General features: G+C 37.8%; 1 protein-coding gene across 1 annotated transcript in view; it reads left to right on the forward strand.

The window, feature by feature from the left end:
• The window catches only part of Qrsl1 (glutaminyl-tRNA amidotransferase subunit QRSL1), a 36,904-nt gene extending 20,519 nt beyond the window's left edge, over nt 1–16,385 (forward strand). Inside the window, exons 6-11 of the mRNA XM_010621808.2 lie at nt 2,670–2,845; nt 2,941–3,053; nt 4,965–5,157; nt 5,696–5,813; nt 11,488–11,693; nt 15,825–16,385. Coding sequence (XP_010620110.1) covers nt 2,670–2,845; nt 2,941–3,053; nt 4,965–5,157; nt 5,696–5,813; nt 11,488–11,693; nt 15,825–16,045 — 1,027 coding nt within the window. The 3' untranslated portion in view covers nt 16,046–16,385. The remainder of the gene's footprint in view (nt 1–2,669; nt 2,846–2,940; nt 3,054–4,964; nt 5,158–5,695; nt 5,814–11,487; nt 11,694–15,824) is intronic.
• The last annotated feature ends 2,064 nt before the right edge of the window (nt 16,386–18,449 follow it).

Consider the following 18,449-nt stretch of genomic DNA (forward strand, 5'->3'; position numbering starts at 1 on the left):
AAAAAAAAAAAACGGAATTTTTCAGCCTTGTCAGGAGCTGATTCTTTTTGTCTGTTATACTTTGTGTTTGGTAAGAATTCATTGGTTAAGTTCCATTTTTAAAGCATTTTTTAGCCCCCTAAAGAAGAGTAGTCTGGTATGTATTTTATCAATCTCAATGTAACCAAATTGAATATATTTCTTCGACAATTTTCTCTCTCCTTAATTATCCACTGAAACTAAGCTCTTTCACAAGTATTGTAACCAATAAATTATATTTTTTAGAGTTATGGAGCTTTAGTTTCTTTCAATTTTCCTGAAATCTTGTTAACAAGTAAAACCATTTCACTTTATCTCTTTGGGATTTTATAGCATGGCATAAATATTAATGAGAGTTCTGACAAGTTAGAACTGCAGGATTCGATGCCTTTTTTCTTCCCTCATCATCCCACTTAGCGTTCATCTTTCTGAATGTGCTTTGAGAAGATGGCATTTTGACACATAATTCCTATGGAAATGTAGGTTTTACTTTTACACAGCCATCAGTGAATGCTAATAAGAGAATGTACCTTTTAAAGCTGTGAAAGCAACAGTCTGATTTTGTAGTTTAAATGAACTTGGTGAGGAAACATAATTTGCATTTTCTGTAGAGCACAAATGCCATGTTATTGTTAGGAGTGTTGCTCAGTCCAAAGCTGCACTTTAAATACACTCAATAAAAGCACGAGCCAAAAGTAACTTCAAATTGAATGTATCCCAAACTGTAAAGCATTCTGCTTTGGTTTCCTCCCTTTTGATTTGTTTCTTTTATAAGTTTTAAAAACAGGAAGGTTCTTAGGAGTACGACGTGGCCGCTACATGAATGAGCTAGGGCACTGTGTAAGTGACAAAGGAAGTTACTCAGGGTAAGTTGTTAAGTGAAAAACAAGTGCAAAACAGAATGGATGCATGGCCCTCTTTCTCTTAAAAGTAGTAATTACCGAGGTGTGGGTAGCAGTCATTACACAGAAGCGTCTGGCTGTCTGGATGGAAGTATATCAAAATATGTGACAGACTGTTACAGGAGCTGTGGTAAGAGAAATTTGGCTTTATCATACACTGTATGATATTTCAGTTTTTGTAGTAGATATATACTATGTTCCTACCAAAGATTGTTATTTTCCTGGAGTTGTTTAAAATGTCATTTTAATTGGGGCAAAATAAACATAAAATTTACCATCCTAACCATTTTAAAGTCTACAGTTCAGTAAAGTACATTATTGGGCAAATAATCTCTGGAACTCATTTCATCTGACAAAGCTGAACCCCGCTCACCCTCCTCCCAGCCCCTGGTAACAGCTCTTCTACTTGTTATCTCTGTGAATTTGAATATTCTAAGTGTGGTATCATACAGTATTTTTGTCACTGGCATATTTCAAAGTTAGTTTGTTTGGTATCAGAGATCGAACTCAGTATCTTGTGCTTGTGAGGCAGGCGGTGGAACCACTGAGCTAAATCCCCAGCCCTTGTTTTTGTTTTTAAAATAAGAACAGCACATTCTCTGGGCAAAGAAATGAATAGTCACTTCATAGTTAGGTAATACAAAGAAATATGAAAAAGTATTCAAAAATATGCATTACCGGGCTGGGGATTTAGCTCAGTGGTTCTGCCGCCTGCCTTGCAAGTGCAAGGTCCCAAGTTCGATCCCCAGTACCAAAAAAAAAAAAAAAGTTTCTAAAAAAGAAAATGCATTACCAAAACTTTTTTGGTTAACAAAAAATTGTAAAAACTACTAGTACTCAGTGATGGTACTGCAACACTAAAGCACAATTGGATGCCCTGTAATTGGGAATATTTTCCTGACAGTTTGATCAAGTGTATCAAGAACTTTTTAATAGTAAGCAGACCCTTTCATCCATTAGCTCTGCTTCTTAGAAGTCAGCCTAACCATATATGGGCAAAGATTTATGTTTAGTAAAAGTGTCCAGTACAAAGTTATTATATACTTATTATTACCAGCTAGAAACCACATCAGTGTTTATATAAATTATAGTACACCTTTGCCCATCATTCTACGTGGGGTGACAAAAGGGTTGTATCTGAATTTTGGGAGAGGTGTTTAGTTTGTAAAATTATCATTAATTTGATTCATTTTAAATGTCAAGTAACAACAAAGAAATGTATATAATTTATATATATGTATACATATATATGTGTACACACACACACACATATATCAATTGGAGATTGTACTTTTTTTTGGTATCAGGGATCGAACTTGGGTCCTTGCGCTTGCAAGGCAGGTAGCAGAACCACTGAGCTAAATCCCAGGCCCAATAGGACATTTGTACTTTACAAGATTTATATTATGGAATCTTATACATACCTTAAATTTGCAGTAATTTTAGTGATACGATAAAAGGCACATGATAAGCAAAATAGGGATTGAAACTTGTGATTGCAGAACGATCTCAACTGTGAAAAAATACATTTTTAAAAAGCAGTTAAATACGCCAAAATGTTAACTGTGTCTGCCTTTGGGTAGTAGAATATTTAGTTAACCTTTTTATATTGTTCTATATCAATTCTCTGAGATGAGTATGTGGAACTTTTTATAATTGGGAAAATACACAATATATAGATATTTTAAAGGGTAGATTCCAGAAACAGTTAGCTATGTCATTCTTCTAAGAATTCTACTTAAATTCCAGGGCTTTAGGATCAGACACTGGAGGATCAACCCGAAATCCTGCTGCCCACTGTGGGCTTGTTGGTTTTAAACCCAGCTATGGCTTAGTTTCTCGTCACGGTCTCATTCCCCTGGTGAATTCGATGGATGTGCCAGGAATCTTAACCAGATGTGTGGATGATACAGCAATTGTATTGGGTATTTATCTGACTCCTTATCATTTGAAACAATTTCACTGTGAAACAATTTCGCTGTAAAACAATAGGCCTGTTGCACATAAATATTTCTTACAGGTGTACTGGCTGGACATGACCCCAAAGATTCTACTACAGTGCAAGATCCTGTTAAACCATTTACGCTTCCCAGTTTGACAGATGTGAGCAAACTGTGTATAGGAATTCCGAAGGTAACTTCTTTCTTTCGTAACTTTTTAGGAAAACTGCTAAATCAAATACATAGCCAGACTTGGGAAGCAGATTGGCTAAGCTTGAATCTGTACACTGCCACTTTTATTAGTAATTAAGCACATGACCCAATCTCTCCAAACACTATTTCCAAAGTGGGAATAATAAAAATATTGCAATAGAATTATGAACATTAGAATATTATGTAAAACAAGGATCTATAAACTTTTCTGTAAAGAGCTAGATAATAAATATTTTAGGCTTTGTGGATCATATGGTCTTGTTGACTCAGCCACTATAGTGAAAAAAACCAGACATAGACAATATGTAAGGAATACTAAGTGTGATCAAAACATATAGTGAATGTTTAAGGCTTTAAAATTTATTACAATAAAAGATATATTGCCATTAATTACCCTCAAGATACTCTCCCTCTTTCAGACATACTAATCCCATCATAACTGGCACTTTCTGAAGCAGTTCTGGTAATCTTTCATGAGTATCTTTGAGGTGTGATAAAAAATATAGTGAATGGCACTGCCATCCAATGAAAAGGCAGATTTATACAGTTATGGTGTGCCCCCATCCACCTTATTTATTGGATATGGCACCTTGAAATTTCTGGCTCATCCCCAAAGTCAAAATGGTCATGGAGAGAGTAAATGATTTCAATCGAGGCAGCCAGGACAGTGCAACTAAAGGTACTCAAAAAAGGACTTCTAGATCTACTTCAGAAAGGCCAGTGTGAAATGTGTTTGAAGCAAGGGAGAATATTTTGAAAGGGATTATTGGCAATGTGTCTAACTAACACTTTTTAAAAATGTAAACATTCACCTTATCTTCCAGTCATACTTTGTATGATTGTACTGTATAAAACATTTTTTAAAATATGTGACTGGCCACATCTTGCCCATGGGCTAATCCCTGATGTAAATGACTTAGCTGCCAAAAGCATACAACACATCTGGTGTATGGCCTCACTAAATGTTATCTTTACTATTATTATTACTGCTGCTGCTACTCCATGTGTTACAGTAACAACCCATACGTGGATATATTAATGTTAACTTGTTGGCTTTTCAGAAATTAAAAAATTTAAACCTAGCAATATATTAATGATTAAAACTTTCTGTAAGTCTTTTTGGAAGATAAGTCACACTTCAGAATAAGAAGTTTCTTAGCCTCAGCACAGCTGATGTTTTGGGGTGGGTGATTTTTTGTTGTGAGGGAATGTCCTACATATTGTGAGAAGTTCAGCCACATCCCTGGCCTTCACCTCCAGATGCTGGTAGCACCCCCACCACCAATCACAACCCCAAATCCCTTCAGACATTCCCAAGTTTCCCTTGATCCAGAAACATAAGGCAACATTTGCTCCCGGATGAGACCATTCATGTAGAGAAATGCTACTTTCTTCAGTCTTTCTTTATGGAAATCATCTGTGCCTTCTTTTAAAGACAGAGAGATCACAAGCTTTAGAAACAGAACTAGTTTGGAATCCTACATCCTCCACTGACTGGCCATATAATAGCAGAAGAGTTAATAATCTTCTCTAGTCTCAGTAGTTCTCATTCATAAAATAAGGGATGGTAAGACCTACTACATAATGGGTTAGCAAGGGCATTAAGTGAGGGAATGTTTGAAAAGCATCCAGCCAAGTACCTGATACTTATGGAACCTTTAAGAGATACAAAGTCTCCAACCAGATCTCCAATGTTTAAATTGTCATATCCTGCTAATGATGTCTAATGCTGTGCTTCTCCTGCCATAAACACTCTCGGTTTGCTCTTTTATCTTCCTACCAGCAGTAGTAGCCTTTTTTCTAGTATACTGCCAAAGTTGTGATGTACAAACTGTGAAACTATCTACTGTGTAGCCGTTCCAGTTTCTGTGCCTTGACTTTTACCTATAAGGAATATGCTGTACCTGAACTATCCAGTGAAGTACGATCTCTCTGGTCCAAAGCTGCTGGCCTCTTTGAGTCTGCAGGAGCCAAAGTGATAGAAGTATCCCTGCCTCACACCTCTTGCTCAATCGTCTGCTACCATGTATTGTGTGCCTCAGAAGTGGCATCGAACATGGCAAGGTTTGATGGGCTAGAATATGGTAAGATGGCTGGGTTTTTTGCCTGTCTTGTTTGTAACATAATTGTATCTCTGACATTTGAGAGATTCCTTTATTAGTGATAAAATTTTTTTTTCCTGAAGTCAAGTTGATGATTGAGAAAAGCAAGTAAGGGAATCCTTCTACCTTTGTCATTGTAGCTTTGTGTTATGCTATTCATCATAAATCTCTTCATATTTTCCACTCACTTCTCTGGACTGTAAATATTTTAAAGGAATAATATCTTCTTGTCTGTGTGTTCCCCGGCCAGTGTCATGCCTGAGACATAATAGGAGCTCAGTAAACGTTTGGCTGGGTGGAGAGACGGATGGATAGATGGATGAGGGGACAATAAATAAAGTTTTTCTTGGTTATTTCCTTTTCTTTCCATGATCAGACAGTAACAAAGCAGATAGACAAGGCAAACTAGTAGGAGCAAGTTCCCTGACTTTCAGTATTGGTCACAAAAGTGTAAATCTAGGCTGTTTTCAGCCAGAACTTTACTGCCTTTTGAAGTAATACGTGTCTTTTTTTGTTTCAGGTCATAGGTGTGACATTAATGTGTCTACTGAAGCCATGTATGCTGCCACCAGGCGAGAAGGGTTCAGTGATGTGGTGAGAGGGAGAATTCTTTCAGGAAACTTCTTCTTACTAAAAGAGTAAGACGATTAGTTTAAAATTTTTCTCTGTTCTCGAAATTTCAAGTGTAAAGCAGTAAGTAGCACATCCATCAAGTCTTACCAGTCAAGGTAGTAAAATACTTATGATTTGAATTAGAAAAGTCCTGTTTATGACACTTTTGCTTCCTACTTATTCAAAATCTTAAAAGAAAAAGGATCACTATAAACCAAGTAGGAAGCACTGAAATATTGTAGCTTCCTTAATTGTCCTGTGCCTGTTATTACCACATTGGCTTTTTGCTGTTGGAGCCTTAAGCAGGGAGTTATATTATTTCTTGAAAAATTTACTGAATCAACTTAGTTTTTTTCCCTGCATTATGTGTATTTTTCTTCAAGAAAGAATTCCACTTACCCAGGTGTGTTGGCATATGTCTCTCATCCCAGTTCTCAGGAGGCCGAGGCAGGAGGAGCACCATGAGTTTTGAGGCCAGCCTGGAGGACTACATAGTGAGGCAACACTGTACTAAAAAAAAAAAAAAGAAAGAAAGAAAAAAAGAAAAGAAAGAATTCCAAATTCTACGTAAATTGTCTTCAAGTTTATTCAAGAGCATGTGAATAAGATTCCTCTTACCTACCAGTCTAAGAAGACAATGGAAAGTAAAAAACCAACAGTGGCCTAGCATGGTGGGGCAAGCTTATAATTCCAGTAGCACTTTGAGAGGATGAGGCAGGAAGATGGCAAGTTCAAGCCCAGCCTGGGAAACTTAGTGACTGAGACTTTATCTCAAAATAAAAAAGGTCTGGGAATATGGGGATATAGCTCAATACAAAGCCCATGGTTCAGTCTCCAGTACTACAAAACTAACTAATATTTGTAAATAGAGAAGGGAGGAGGTGAAGGGAGGGCAGGGATAAGGGGGAAAAAATGAGAACCAAGACCTGTCATGTAAAGGTACAAGATCCCAATGATGAATGTAACTGTACTGTATCCCTAAAATGTACCAATAAACTCAATGAGAGAAAAACAACTACATAATAATTAATTTTAAAAAGGCAAGTGGTTATTATAGACAAGTCACTTCCTAAAGTTTTTCTCCATGCTTTCCAGGCCAGAAAGCATATGTACCCATCTGTTTATCCACTCGTGGCCAACAGTTAGGGTTTACTTTTTCCAAAAATATGATGTGATGTTATTCCATATTAAAAGACTCTTCTGCATTTGAACAGGTGCTTGTAATCACTTTTGAGTATGAAGGATGAAATATTGCTAAGAAATTTTCTAAGTTAAGACTTTATTAAGCTAAAGGTATTACATTTAGCTAGGCATGGTAGCACATACTTACAATCCCAGCATTTGGGAGACTGAGGCAGGAGGATCTCAAATTTAGAGCCAATTTGAGTTACATAGTTAGGCCCTGTCTCAAAAAACAAAATAAATAAAAAGATGTTATATTTGCCAACTATTACTGATTAGAATCATATTGGATATGTTAAGGCACAAGTTGATGGATTGTATCTGTCACTGTAATAGCATAGAAAGAAACTGAAGGAGAGGAATTTGAAAGCATCTTATATGATCACCAAATCAGAAGACTAAGAAAAAATGGAATTACTGCTGGTACCAGTAGTTCTCACCCAGTTGTAAGTGGGATCAAGTTATTTGTTTCTTGTAGTTTTTTTATCTTGTGGCAGGAATGGTGGGTGAACTTGAGTGATAGGAAAAATGGGATCGGGATACTTTTTTTTTTTCCTGAAGTGCTCAGAACTATAAAAAGTCTTAACATTTTTATTCCTCAGATAGCTTAGAATCTTACATTCTTCTCTGAACTTTTATTCCATAAACATAAATTTATTGAATTAGGAATCTGAAGTTTATTTTTAATTAGCATAAATGTTTCTTTCTGAACCACATTAAGTCTATTTGTTGCACCTGTTCTTTCTCTCCTTTAACCTTTTTTCCTACCTTCTGTTATTCTTTCTATAATATTTTTTTCTCTTAGATATTTTTCTTGAATTTTAAAAAATGTTACTAGTACATGTTTGCACTAGGGGATTCAGTACATGTGCCTAACACATCTTAGTTCCCTTTACTGTCCTTGTACTGTTCCTTCTGCTCCCTCCATCCCTTGGTCCCCTTTCCATTTGATAAAGATCTATCTTCCTACTGCCTATCATCCATTTTTTTATCTTGCTCTTTAAATTATTTGTACTTTGGGTCTCTCTAGACTATATTTGTGTCTCATTTATTTCATTTAGCATTATGGGCTCAAGGCACATCCATTGTGTATAGACACTACATTTTCTTTGTCCATTCATCTGTTGAAGAACATATAGGCCACTTCCAAGATTTAGCTATTATGAGCCATGCTGCTATAAACATGGGTGTGCATGTATCAGTATGACATGATGTCTTTAACTCTTTCAGAAAGATACCTAAAAGGGGAATGGCTGGATCAAATGGAATTTTTAGTTTTAGATGTTTTGGGTTTTTTTTTTTTGGTACTGAGGATTGAATTTGGGTCCTTGCGCTTGCGAGGTAGGCAGTGGCACCACTGAGCTAAATCCCCGGCCAGCTAGTTTTAGTTTTCTGAGAAATTTCCATAGTGGTTGTACTAGTTGACCTTCTCACCAACAGTGTAGAAAGATTCCTTTTCCCCCAAAACCTCACAGTGTTTGTTCTTATTTGATTTATTTTCTTTTTTTTTTCTTTTTTTTTTTTTTTTTTTTTTTTTTTTTTTGGTACTGGGAATTGAACTCAGGTCCTTGTGCTTGTGAGGCAGGTGCCGGAACCACTGAGCTAAGTCTCCGGCCCTTGATTTCTTGATGATACCTATTTCTTCTGGGACAAGATAGAATCTCATTTCTCTAATGACAAGCAATGTTGAACATTTTTTCATGTATTTATTAGCCATATTAAAGAGATTTAAAATAAAGTAAAAAGGGGGCATTATATTTTGCATTCACATATACTGTTTCTGGTTCTTTGTTTTGTAGCTCCAGATTTCCATGCATTATTATTATTTTCTTTCTGGCTAGAGAACCTCCCCCAAAATATCTTAGCTTCAGCTTTTTTGTTTCCATGTTTAAAAAATTGCCTTTAATTTTGTTTTTAATTTTGCCTTTAAAGGTACTTTCTATATAAAATTCTAGGTTAATAGTATTTTCCTTCAGTGCATTAAAGGTTGTATTCCTGGCTTCTGGCCTGTAGTTTCTAGAAATTTATTGTGTTTCTCATATTTGTGTGATTTTCTTGTGTGATTTTTCACATTTTCTCTCTGTCATTGGTTTTCAGAAATTTAAGATGTGCCGTAGTGTACTTTTCTGAGTATTTCTTCTGCTTGGGGGTTCTTTGAGCTTTTTGGGTTCTCTAGATGTTCCAAGTAGGTTTTCTTATCCCTCCATTTCTTCATTGTTTTCTTCTATCTTGACTACATAGAATACATTGGGAGGCCTTTTTGTGTTCTTAACCTGCTAGTTCCAATATTGCTGTCATCTGAATCTGTTTGTAAACAATGTTGAACTTTGTTCTAGGGCACAGATTTATGGTTTGTCTCTAGGTGGCCCCAGGAGTATCCTGTGCTCAGGGCAGGGCTTTGGGAGGTGACTGGCTTCTCTGTGGCGGAGGGCCTGGTCGGAAGAGGAGGCTCACTAGGGACCTGACTGGAAGGCTCTGTCTCCCTTCCCGGCTCCTGCCGTGCCCTCTGCTCTCCTAGCCAGCAGGAAGTGGGAAGCTTCTTCTGCATGTGTTTCTGCTGCTCTGTTTCTTTTCTGGAGACCACAGACTGAAATGTGAATGAAAATAAAGCTATCCTGTACATTGTGGCTATCAGGTATTACATCCCAGCAATGAGAAAGTAACTAAGACAAGTTACTTGGAATATATTGGAGCCTTTCAGCACTTTCTTTTAAGCTGTCTGAAGTCCAAAGAAGCCTTTGGTTTGTGGCTAATTTAAGTCTAAGGCAGTACCACAAAGATGCTCCCAGAGTCTACATCTATTACAAGGTCTTTCCACTTTGCAGCCCTATATGAGCTGTGAGAATTGTTTGACCTCTTGTTCTTTGAGGGATTCTTTCCTCACCCTGGGGCTTTCTTTTCTTCCTTGCACAGATCAGTCAATACTCAACCAAAGACTTGAGGGACATCTGTATGTCTCTTCAACCCTGTTTGCTGCTCTCCTTTCAGACCTCTAGAAATTCCAGCTTTTTTTCTCCCTGAACTTTAGATTTTTGCCATCTGACTTGCTGAGACCCACGTCCCCTCTAGAAACACTGTCTAGGTTCTCTTTTTGGATTGAGCCATGAAAATTACCTCTGGGCGTTAAACTGGAGAGATGACAGGATTAGCTTCTTGTTTGCCTCTCTCAGGACTCTCCTGAAGGCCTTTGTTTAATGTCTGAAAATGACCGTTTCATATATTTTATCTAGTTTTCTGGTTAAGAAGGCAGGATAAATCTTATCCCTATTGTTTCATTATGTGTGGAAGCAGAAGTTCTATTTCTGAACCATACTTAAAGTAGGAAAAATTAAATAGCATTAGTTTTATAAAATTCAGGTTTGGGGAATGTTAATACAATAAATTGTGTGTGTGTGTGTGTGTGTGTGTGTGTGTGTGTGGAACCTGAACTAACCTTCAAACCCAAATGTAATAGTTAAACCATCACCTCTCATTTTGTCATCTGAAGTGTATGTGAAGCCCAAATTCATGTCTGTATAGACTCTAGTCAAGTGGTATTGAGGGTATCTGACATTCACATCGCACTGTGTAGGGTAAAAAAAAAGATTTTAGATGTTTTATTTCATTTGATTCAGTCCTCAGTGGGACTGGAGTGATTATATTCCTTTCTCTAGTTGAGGAAACTGAAGTTTAGAATAATTCTTTGTTACCCTTCTTTAACCAGTTTCAGAAAATCTGAAGTTTTTTTCTTCCTTTTCTTTGTATCACTGACCTATGTTCATTTTTATATCTCTTTTCTCTTAACCTGTGGTAAAGTAAGTATCCTTTAAGATCATATCTCCACTCCTGGACCATGCTATCCATAAGATACAAATTTGCAAATACTGTATGCTTTTCCCAGTTTCTGTTTGAGGAGTATTTCTTAGTGTCTAATTCAGACAACATGTTAGAATTTTGTCAGACCTCAGCCCCTTGTAGTAATTTAGCTATCATTACACTGTAGATGAAAGAATAGAAGATTGGATGAGCCTCTAGAGGCCTGTGTTCTTTTCCATTCTACTGCCTGTTTTTATAACTTTCAGAAAGTTATTTAATTGCTATGCATCTGATTTTCCTCACCCAAAAGTGAACTTTCTGGTTTAGTGTTGTGATTATAGGTGTAGAACTGTATCTAGGAGTGAAATCTGATTAATTGCCAGATATACAGACTTTCAGAATGACAGCCCAGTGAACACAATTCACCTTTATACATTATTAAGAATCTCAAGGGTGCTGGGCCTAGTGGCACACGCTTGTAACCTCAACTACTCTGGAGGCTGGGCAACTGAGAACTTGTCTCGAAAAGAGCTGGGGTGGGGTATAGCTTAGTGACAGACTCCCTCCCTGGTGTGCACAAGGCCCTGCCTTCCATCCCTAGCACTGCAAAAGAAGGAATCCTTGTAGCGCATGTCGTAAAAGCTGAGAAACCTGTGGTTCTTTAATATACCTAATGTAAGAGAATTGATTTGAAGCGAAATATCTTCTATTTTTTTCCCACAGAAACTATGAAAATTATTTCATCAAAGCCCAGAAAGTGAGGCGCCTCATTGCAAATGACTTTGTGAATGTGTTTAACTCTGGAGTGGATATCTTGCTAACTCCCACCACCTTGAGTGAGGCGGTGCCTTACCTGGAGTTTATCAAAGAAGACAACAGAACACGAAGTGCCCAAGGTGATATTTTTACACAGGCGGTAAATATGGCAGGTGAGCATCACTGAAGGATATTCTGGCTTTCTTAAAATTCTTAGGCAGTCTCCCTGACCCTCAGTTAGGCTCTAGATAGATGGTTCCCTGAAGCAATAGCCTATCGTTCTGGAATAGTAAGGAGTGTGTGTGTGTGTGTGTGTGTGTGTGTGTGTGTGTGTGTGTGTGTACACTCTTGTTTTCACACACATACACATATTTTTTTTTTTTTTGGTACTGGGGATTGAACTTGGGTCCTTGCGCTTGCAAGGCAGGCGGCAGAACCGCTGAGCTAAATCCCCAGCTACATCTATGTTCTGAACCAGTACATTTAATAGTATTTTAAAATTTTATTTCAAGAATGTTTAGCTGAATGTGGTGATACACACACCTACAATCCCAGCACCTGGAAGGCTGAGGCAGGAGAATCACTGTTTGTTGGAGGCCAACCTGGACTATACAGTGAGACCCTGTCTCAAAAAAGTTTAAAAAAAAGGTTAACGCAGAAACATTGAAAAAGCAATATAATGAACACTGACAGATTTTTTTTCACCTGGATTTGTCCTTGTTGACTTTTTTGTTGTTGTTGTTTTGTTTTGTTTTGGATTTTTGAGACAGGTCTCACTATGTAGTTGAGACTGACCTGGAACTCACTGTGTAGCCCAGGCTGGTCTCGAACTCGCAGCGATCCTCCTGCCTCAGCCTCCCGAGTGCTGGGATTATAGGCATGCGCTACCATGCCCAGCTTCTTATTGACATTTTCTGCCTCCCCCCGACCCAGACACGGGCGCATACACCCCCCCCACACACACACACATCACATTTTTTGCTATCATCTGAAAGTTTCAGATGCTGTGACACTTTATACCTAAATGATTTAGTACTGATCTCTAAAGACATGCTCCTACATAACCACAATCCCATTATCACACCTAAGAAAACTAATATTAATTCAGAAATAATGTGACTATATACCATATTCAAATTTTTTCAACTGTTCCAAAAATGTCTTTTTAAGTTGTTTTTTCCCTATGTATAGTTCGCTTGTTTATATCTTTTAAAAAAATCTAAGACAGTCACCCACATCTCTGGTGATTTTGTTTTTTAGAGCCACATCAGGCTATATAATTTTGCTTCAGTCATCAAGCGTACTATAACAAATTCAAGAAAAAAAGAAAAAAGTCTGTTGTGTTGGCCCATACTTTTGCTTTCTCTGTTTATTCCTCCTTCCTGAAGTACCAAGATCCACTCTTTTTTCTTTCCTGTATATTGAATTTCCTTTAGTTATTTTTCCAGTTTAGCCTGCTGGCAGCAAATTCTCTTCTCTTACCCTCTGAAAATGTCTTGATTGCTCTTTCCTTTGTAACAGTTTTTTGTTTGTTTGTTTCCTTTAAGTTTTTGGTTTTGTTTTAGCTAGATATCAAGTTCTGGTTTAACAGTTCTTATTTTTGGCACTTCAAAAAGTTGTGCCACTTTCTTCTGTCCTGCTTAGTTTCTAATGAGAAATGTGCTGCCTTTCATTTTTTCTCTTAATGTTTTTTTTGGAATGAGTTCCATCCAATTGTTCTGTGGGATATCCCATGCATAGTCTGCTTTTGTCCAATGATTTCTTTATAATTGGGTTGAGTTAAACATTTTTGGCAGATATACTACAGACATTTCATGCCATTAAACAGTTAATAGCATTTATCCCACTCCTGGAAGCTAAATTAATTACTCGGTTAAAGAAGTAACTGACAATATTTTTTTTCAATTTTTTCCCTTTAAAAGCACATTTTCCTCTTAATCATTTATAAGTAACTTGTGGAGTAATGCTATGAGATTAGTGAATATTTCATTCCCTTGTAATCTTGAGGTCAGCTTTAGCATCCATTGATGATGCTTACCTAGAGAATTATAAAATGTAGATTTCTCTAATTCCAACATTCCTTCTACAGCTACAACAACATTCTTTCTATTAGGTAGCAGCCTTCTCTAAATAAGAGCTTTCATCTTTCAAACAATTGGATCTGTTTTGTTTGTTTGAGACAAGGTCTCACTATGTAGTTCAGGCTGGCCTTGAACTCATAGCAATTCTCCTGCCTCATCCTCCTGAGTGCTGGGATTACAGGCATGCACCACCAATTAAAAATTGGATCTATTAAAAGCAGTTACTGTTGTTATTGTTTTCAATGCCCAGATTATCCCAAATACAGCCAGAAGGAATCTCTTCAAGTTGCTTGTATCCTTTAGATCTGTTCTCATTTTAATTTTTGAAAACTTGTGGCATAACAAGATGTCCTAGAATCTTGTACTGTCTGTCCCAAACCTAAAATTAAAATATCCCAGCAAATGCATTTAAAAACTAGAATTCAAACAATCGTAAGCTAGTTTCTTAAATATTGAATTGACAAACATTCAAAGGCTCAAGACACATGCTGTTGGCAAGACTGTAGGAAAAGAAACACTTGTTTCGCTGATGGGATTTCAAAATGGTACATCTTTGAAGAATTTCTAATTATATAAGTACTTATCACTTTACTTGATAAAGCAATCCCCTAGATCTTAGAAACTTTCAAGAGTAACAAAAATATATGTGTAAAAATTGTGTACTGTGGCATTGTATAAAAGAGCTAAATACTGAAAACAACCTAAATGTCTAACCATAGAAATTGTTATATAGTTTTACCATAACTTATTTAACCAGAGAACCACACAGTTGTAAAAAAGACAGTGAAGGTTTCTATGAACTGAAAAGTGATTTCCTTTTATTAGTGCCTATTAATTTCATGAAAGCATGTGAACATACATATTTTGATCACATCATTCCTTTCCCTCACAATCCCTTCCTCCGTATTCCCCTCTTCTTGTCTCATAATAGCTTCTCTTTTACCTTTCCATTGCCTTTTTTAGATTCCACATACTAGGAAGAACATACAGTGTTTGTCTTTCTCAGCCGTGGCTTATTTCGTTCAATATGACGATCCCCAGATCCATTCATTTTGCTTCAGATGACAACATTTTGTTCTTCATTATGGCTAAATACTATCCCATTGTGTACATATACCACATTTTCTTACGTTGATGGGCACCTGGGTATTGTGAATTGTACCACAGTGAACATGAGTGTGCAGGTGCCCCCATAGGGAGCTAACTTTAATTCCTTCCGGTATATACCAAGGAGTGATAAAGCTGGATCAAATCTAGTTACAGTTTTTTGAGAATACACCATACTGATACCTTTAGTGGCTATACTCATTTCCCACCAACAGTATAGAGTTCCCTTTTCCCCAGATCCTCATTAGCATTTATTTTTTGTATTCTTAAAGAGAGCCATTCTGACCAGAGAGATGGAATTTTAGTGTGGTTTTGCTGCATTTCCCTAATGGCTAAGGAGGTTGAACATTTTTTATAGTCACTGGCTATCTGCATCTCTTTTGGGCAATATATGTTCAATTCATGTGCCCCTTTATTGATTGGGCTATTTAACTTTTTGGTGTTAAGTTTTCTGAGTTCTTTATATATTCTAGGCATTAGCCCTCTGTTGGAAGAGTAGCTGGCAAAGATTTTCTTATTCTGTAGGCTCTTTGTTCTGTTGTTTCCCTTTCTGTGCAGAAACTTTTCAATCTGATGTAGTCCCACTTCTTGCTGTTATTTTCTGTGCTACTGGAGTCCTGTTCAGAATGTTTTGGCCTATGCATATGGCTTCAAGTGTGTCCTGTTTTCTTTTAGCAGTATCAAAACTTCAGATCTTATACCTATGAAACAGTGATTTCTGAGGTACACTGTTAAAGGAACAGAGCAGGGTGCAAAACATATATACTATATAGTATAATATTTCTGTTGTTATTTTAAAGCCTTATTCTGGATCGGGTGTAATGGTACACGCCTGTAATCCCAGCACTCGGGAGGCTGAGGCAGGAGGACTGTTGTAAGTTCAAGGCTGGTGTGGGTTACAGAGTGAGACCGTCTCAAAACAAACCCTCATAGTGAGCTGAAGTGAGATGAAGTGAGTTGCGACCCTGTCTCAAAACAAAACAAGAAAACCTAAAAAAATCCCAAAAAACAAGAAAACCTTATTCTGCCCTTGCCTGTTAGCCCTGAAAAGCAGCCTAGATCTGAGCTTCTTAGGCTGGAGAATTAATCAGCTAATGAGTTTCCTTCTTTCCTCAGGGCTGCCAGCTGTGAGCATGCCGGCCGCCCTGTCACACCAGGGGCTGCCAATCGGGCTGCAATTTATTGGACGTGCATTTTGTGACCAGAAGCTTCTCACAGTTGCCAAATGGTTTGAAAAACAAGTACAGTTTCCTGTTATTCAATTTCCAGAACTCATGGATGGCTGTTCATTAGTCTTTGAAAATGAAAAGTTAGCTTCTGTTTCTCTACAACAGTAGTGATAAATGTGTCATGTGCAAATTAAAATGATTTTTAAAGATTGTGTATTTAAAGTATCAAATGATATTGCTCAAGTCTTGTAATTCGGTTCATTGTCAATGGAATCATTCCTTGGATTCACTTTTTAAGATTCCTGTGATAATTATAAAACTCAGCATTTATTAAACAGCTGCTAAGTGCAAAGCACAGGATTTCTACTATAATATAAAATACATGTTCCTGAAAAACAGTATAGCACAAAAATGTTCCTTAATTAGAAAAGAACTTGGGTTGGGGGGATTTAGGTCAGTGGTTCTGCCGCCTGCCTCACAATCACAAGGACCCAATTTCGATCCTTAGTGCCAAAAAAAAAGAACAAGAAAAGAACTTAAGCTTGGGAATAGACTTTTCAAAATTTTTATATCTTTATAACTAAAGCCCTCAAAAAACAAAAAATAAGAGCTGTACCTCCAGACATAACTTGTGTGGCCCAGGCAGGCAGCTCATCAAGGAGGTGGAGCCTGCCATGTGGGGTGTTACAAACGTACAGAAGCGGTCACACAGCATGTTTCTTGTGAACACTAAGCAAAGCAGGTGGTAGAGGCTGAGCATGGGAGAAAGTGCAACCTACAAAGGGCCCAGATTCATGCAGGACTGGAGGTCCCCCTCTCCGGGGAAAACCCCAAGTGCAGGCCCACTTTCTCTAAAACTAGAGCCAAAATGACAGGACTTTTTATTTTTCCTTTCCACCTTACTGCCCTGGGGCCCATAGGGGCCAGAACAACTATTAACGTGAGTTCATTCTGTTAACCAACCACAAACAAGCTCTTTGATGTTTCAGGAGCATTTGTTGTGACCTAACAGACAGAATGTATTGGATGGAAACTCGATAGATGGTAGAGCATGGTTTTAGTGAGAAAGGTTGAAAAATATACAAATAACAATCTGAGAGGGCTGGGGATTTAGTTCAGTGGTTCTGCCACCTACCTTGCAGGCACAAGATCCCAAGTTCGATCCCTGGTAACCCCACCACCACCACCAAACAAAACAAAACACAATCTGAGAAACTTGCAGACAGTTTGGTGAGGAAGCCACAAAACTCTTCCTTGACAGAGTCTCTTCCCTGTGGACTCCTTACCCTCCTGTCTCTATTATGTTCCTAACTTGGGCCTGTTAAGCCCAAAGAGACATTACTAGAGATATCCATTCAGTATTTGACCAGATCTAATGGAGACCATACATTTACTCTCCAAGGCCATCGCTGACTTTGCTAGAACGCCACTCTCATGTTATCCAGGCATTCTAATTGGGCACTTATATTTTGTTGATAAAAGTAGAAGGCCAAACTGTTATTACACATTAAAATCATACTAGTAAGAAAAAAGCTTTTCTAAATGAAGTACATGAGTCAGGGGGTTGATGCACACCTGTAATTGCAGCCCTTGGGAAGCTGAGTCAGAAGAATCCCAAGTTTGAGGGCAACTTAAGACTGTCTCAAACTTTAAAAATTAAAAAAGGGCTGGGGTTGTAGCTCAGTGGTAAAGAATCCTAGGGTTCACTTTTCAGGACCACAAAACAAATAAAAGCATGGAAAAATAAAGGCAGGATCACTGGAATGTTTTGGGAGGCGGATTTAACCTGCCTGTTGCAGTTCATTAGTAAGTTGCCTTTGGTGCATCCCTGAGCCCCAGCCTTGGTCCTTTTTTTATGAGACGGCCTCTAAGTTGCCAAGGCTGGCCTTGAATTTGCAATCCTGCTGCCACAGCCTCCCAGTTAGCTGGGATACAGACGTGTGCCATTGTCTCTGTCTCTTATTTTCCTTTGGGTTTATTCCGTGGTTTTGTTCCTTAAGAAACTTTCTGCAGGGCCGGGGATTTAGCTTAGTGGCACCACACCTGCCTTGCAAGTGCAAGGTCCTGAGCTCGATCCCTGGTACCAAAAACCCCAAAACTTTCTGCAGTACTAAGGCTTGAACTTAGGAAAGGTAAGCGCTCTACTGCAGAACAACACTCCCAGCCCCTCCCTAAGTTCTTCCTCCTCCCACTCTCAAATACTCAATCTGATTACATAAAAGCTTAATGTGCCAAATAATGGGAACGGAAATGAGGGAGGGAGAAAAGAAGGAAGGTACAAGAAAAAATAAGTGACAATAGAAGGAAAAAATGGAAACAAAGCTTTTGTACATAGGGAGAAAGAGGGCTTAAGGGGGAGAAAGAGATAAAATATTTTTTTAAAAAGCTTAATGTGCCAGGCTCTTGGAAATATTGAGTCCAAATCCTGAAAGAAGTCCATAAGAAAGAAAATTATGTTACAGTTGGCCTTCCACAAGGGCAGGTACAACCGACCACCGATGAAAAGTACTCCAAAAAGAAAAAAAAAATTTTTTAATTCTAGAAAGTTCCAAAAATCTAAACTTGAAAGTTT

Source organism: Fukomys damarensis, unplaced genomic scaffold (genome assembly GCF_012274545.1).
Source record: "Fukomys damarensis isolate Sample0158 unplaced genomic scaffold, DMR_v1.0_HiC HiC_scaffold_14, whole genome shotgun sequence".
Lineage (NCBI taxonomy): Eukaryota > Metazoa > Chordata > Mammalia > Rodentia > Bathyergidae > Fukomys > Fukomys damarensis.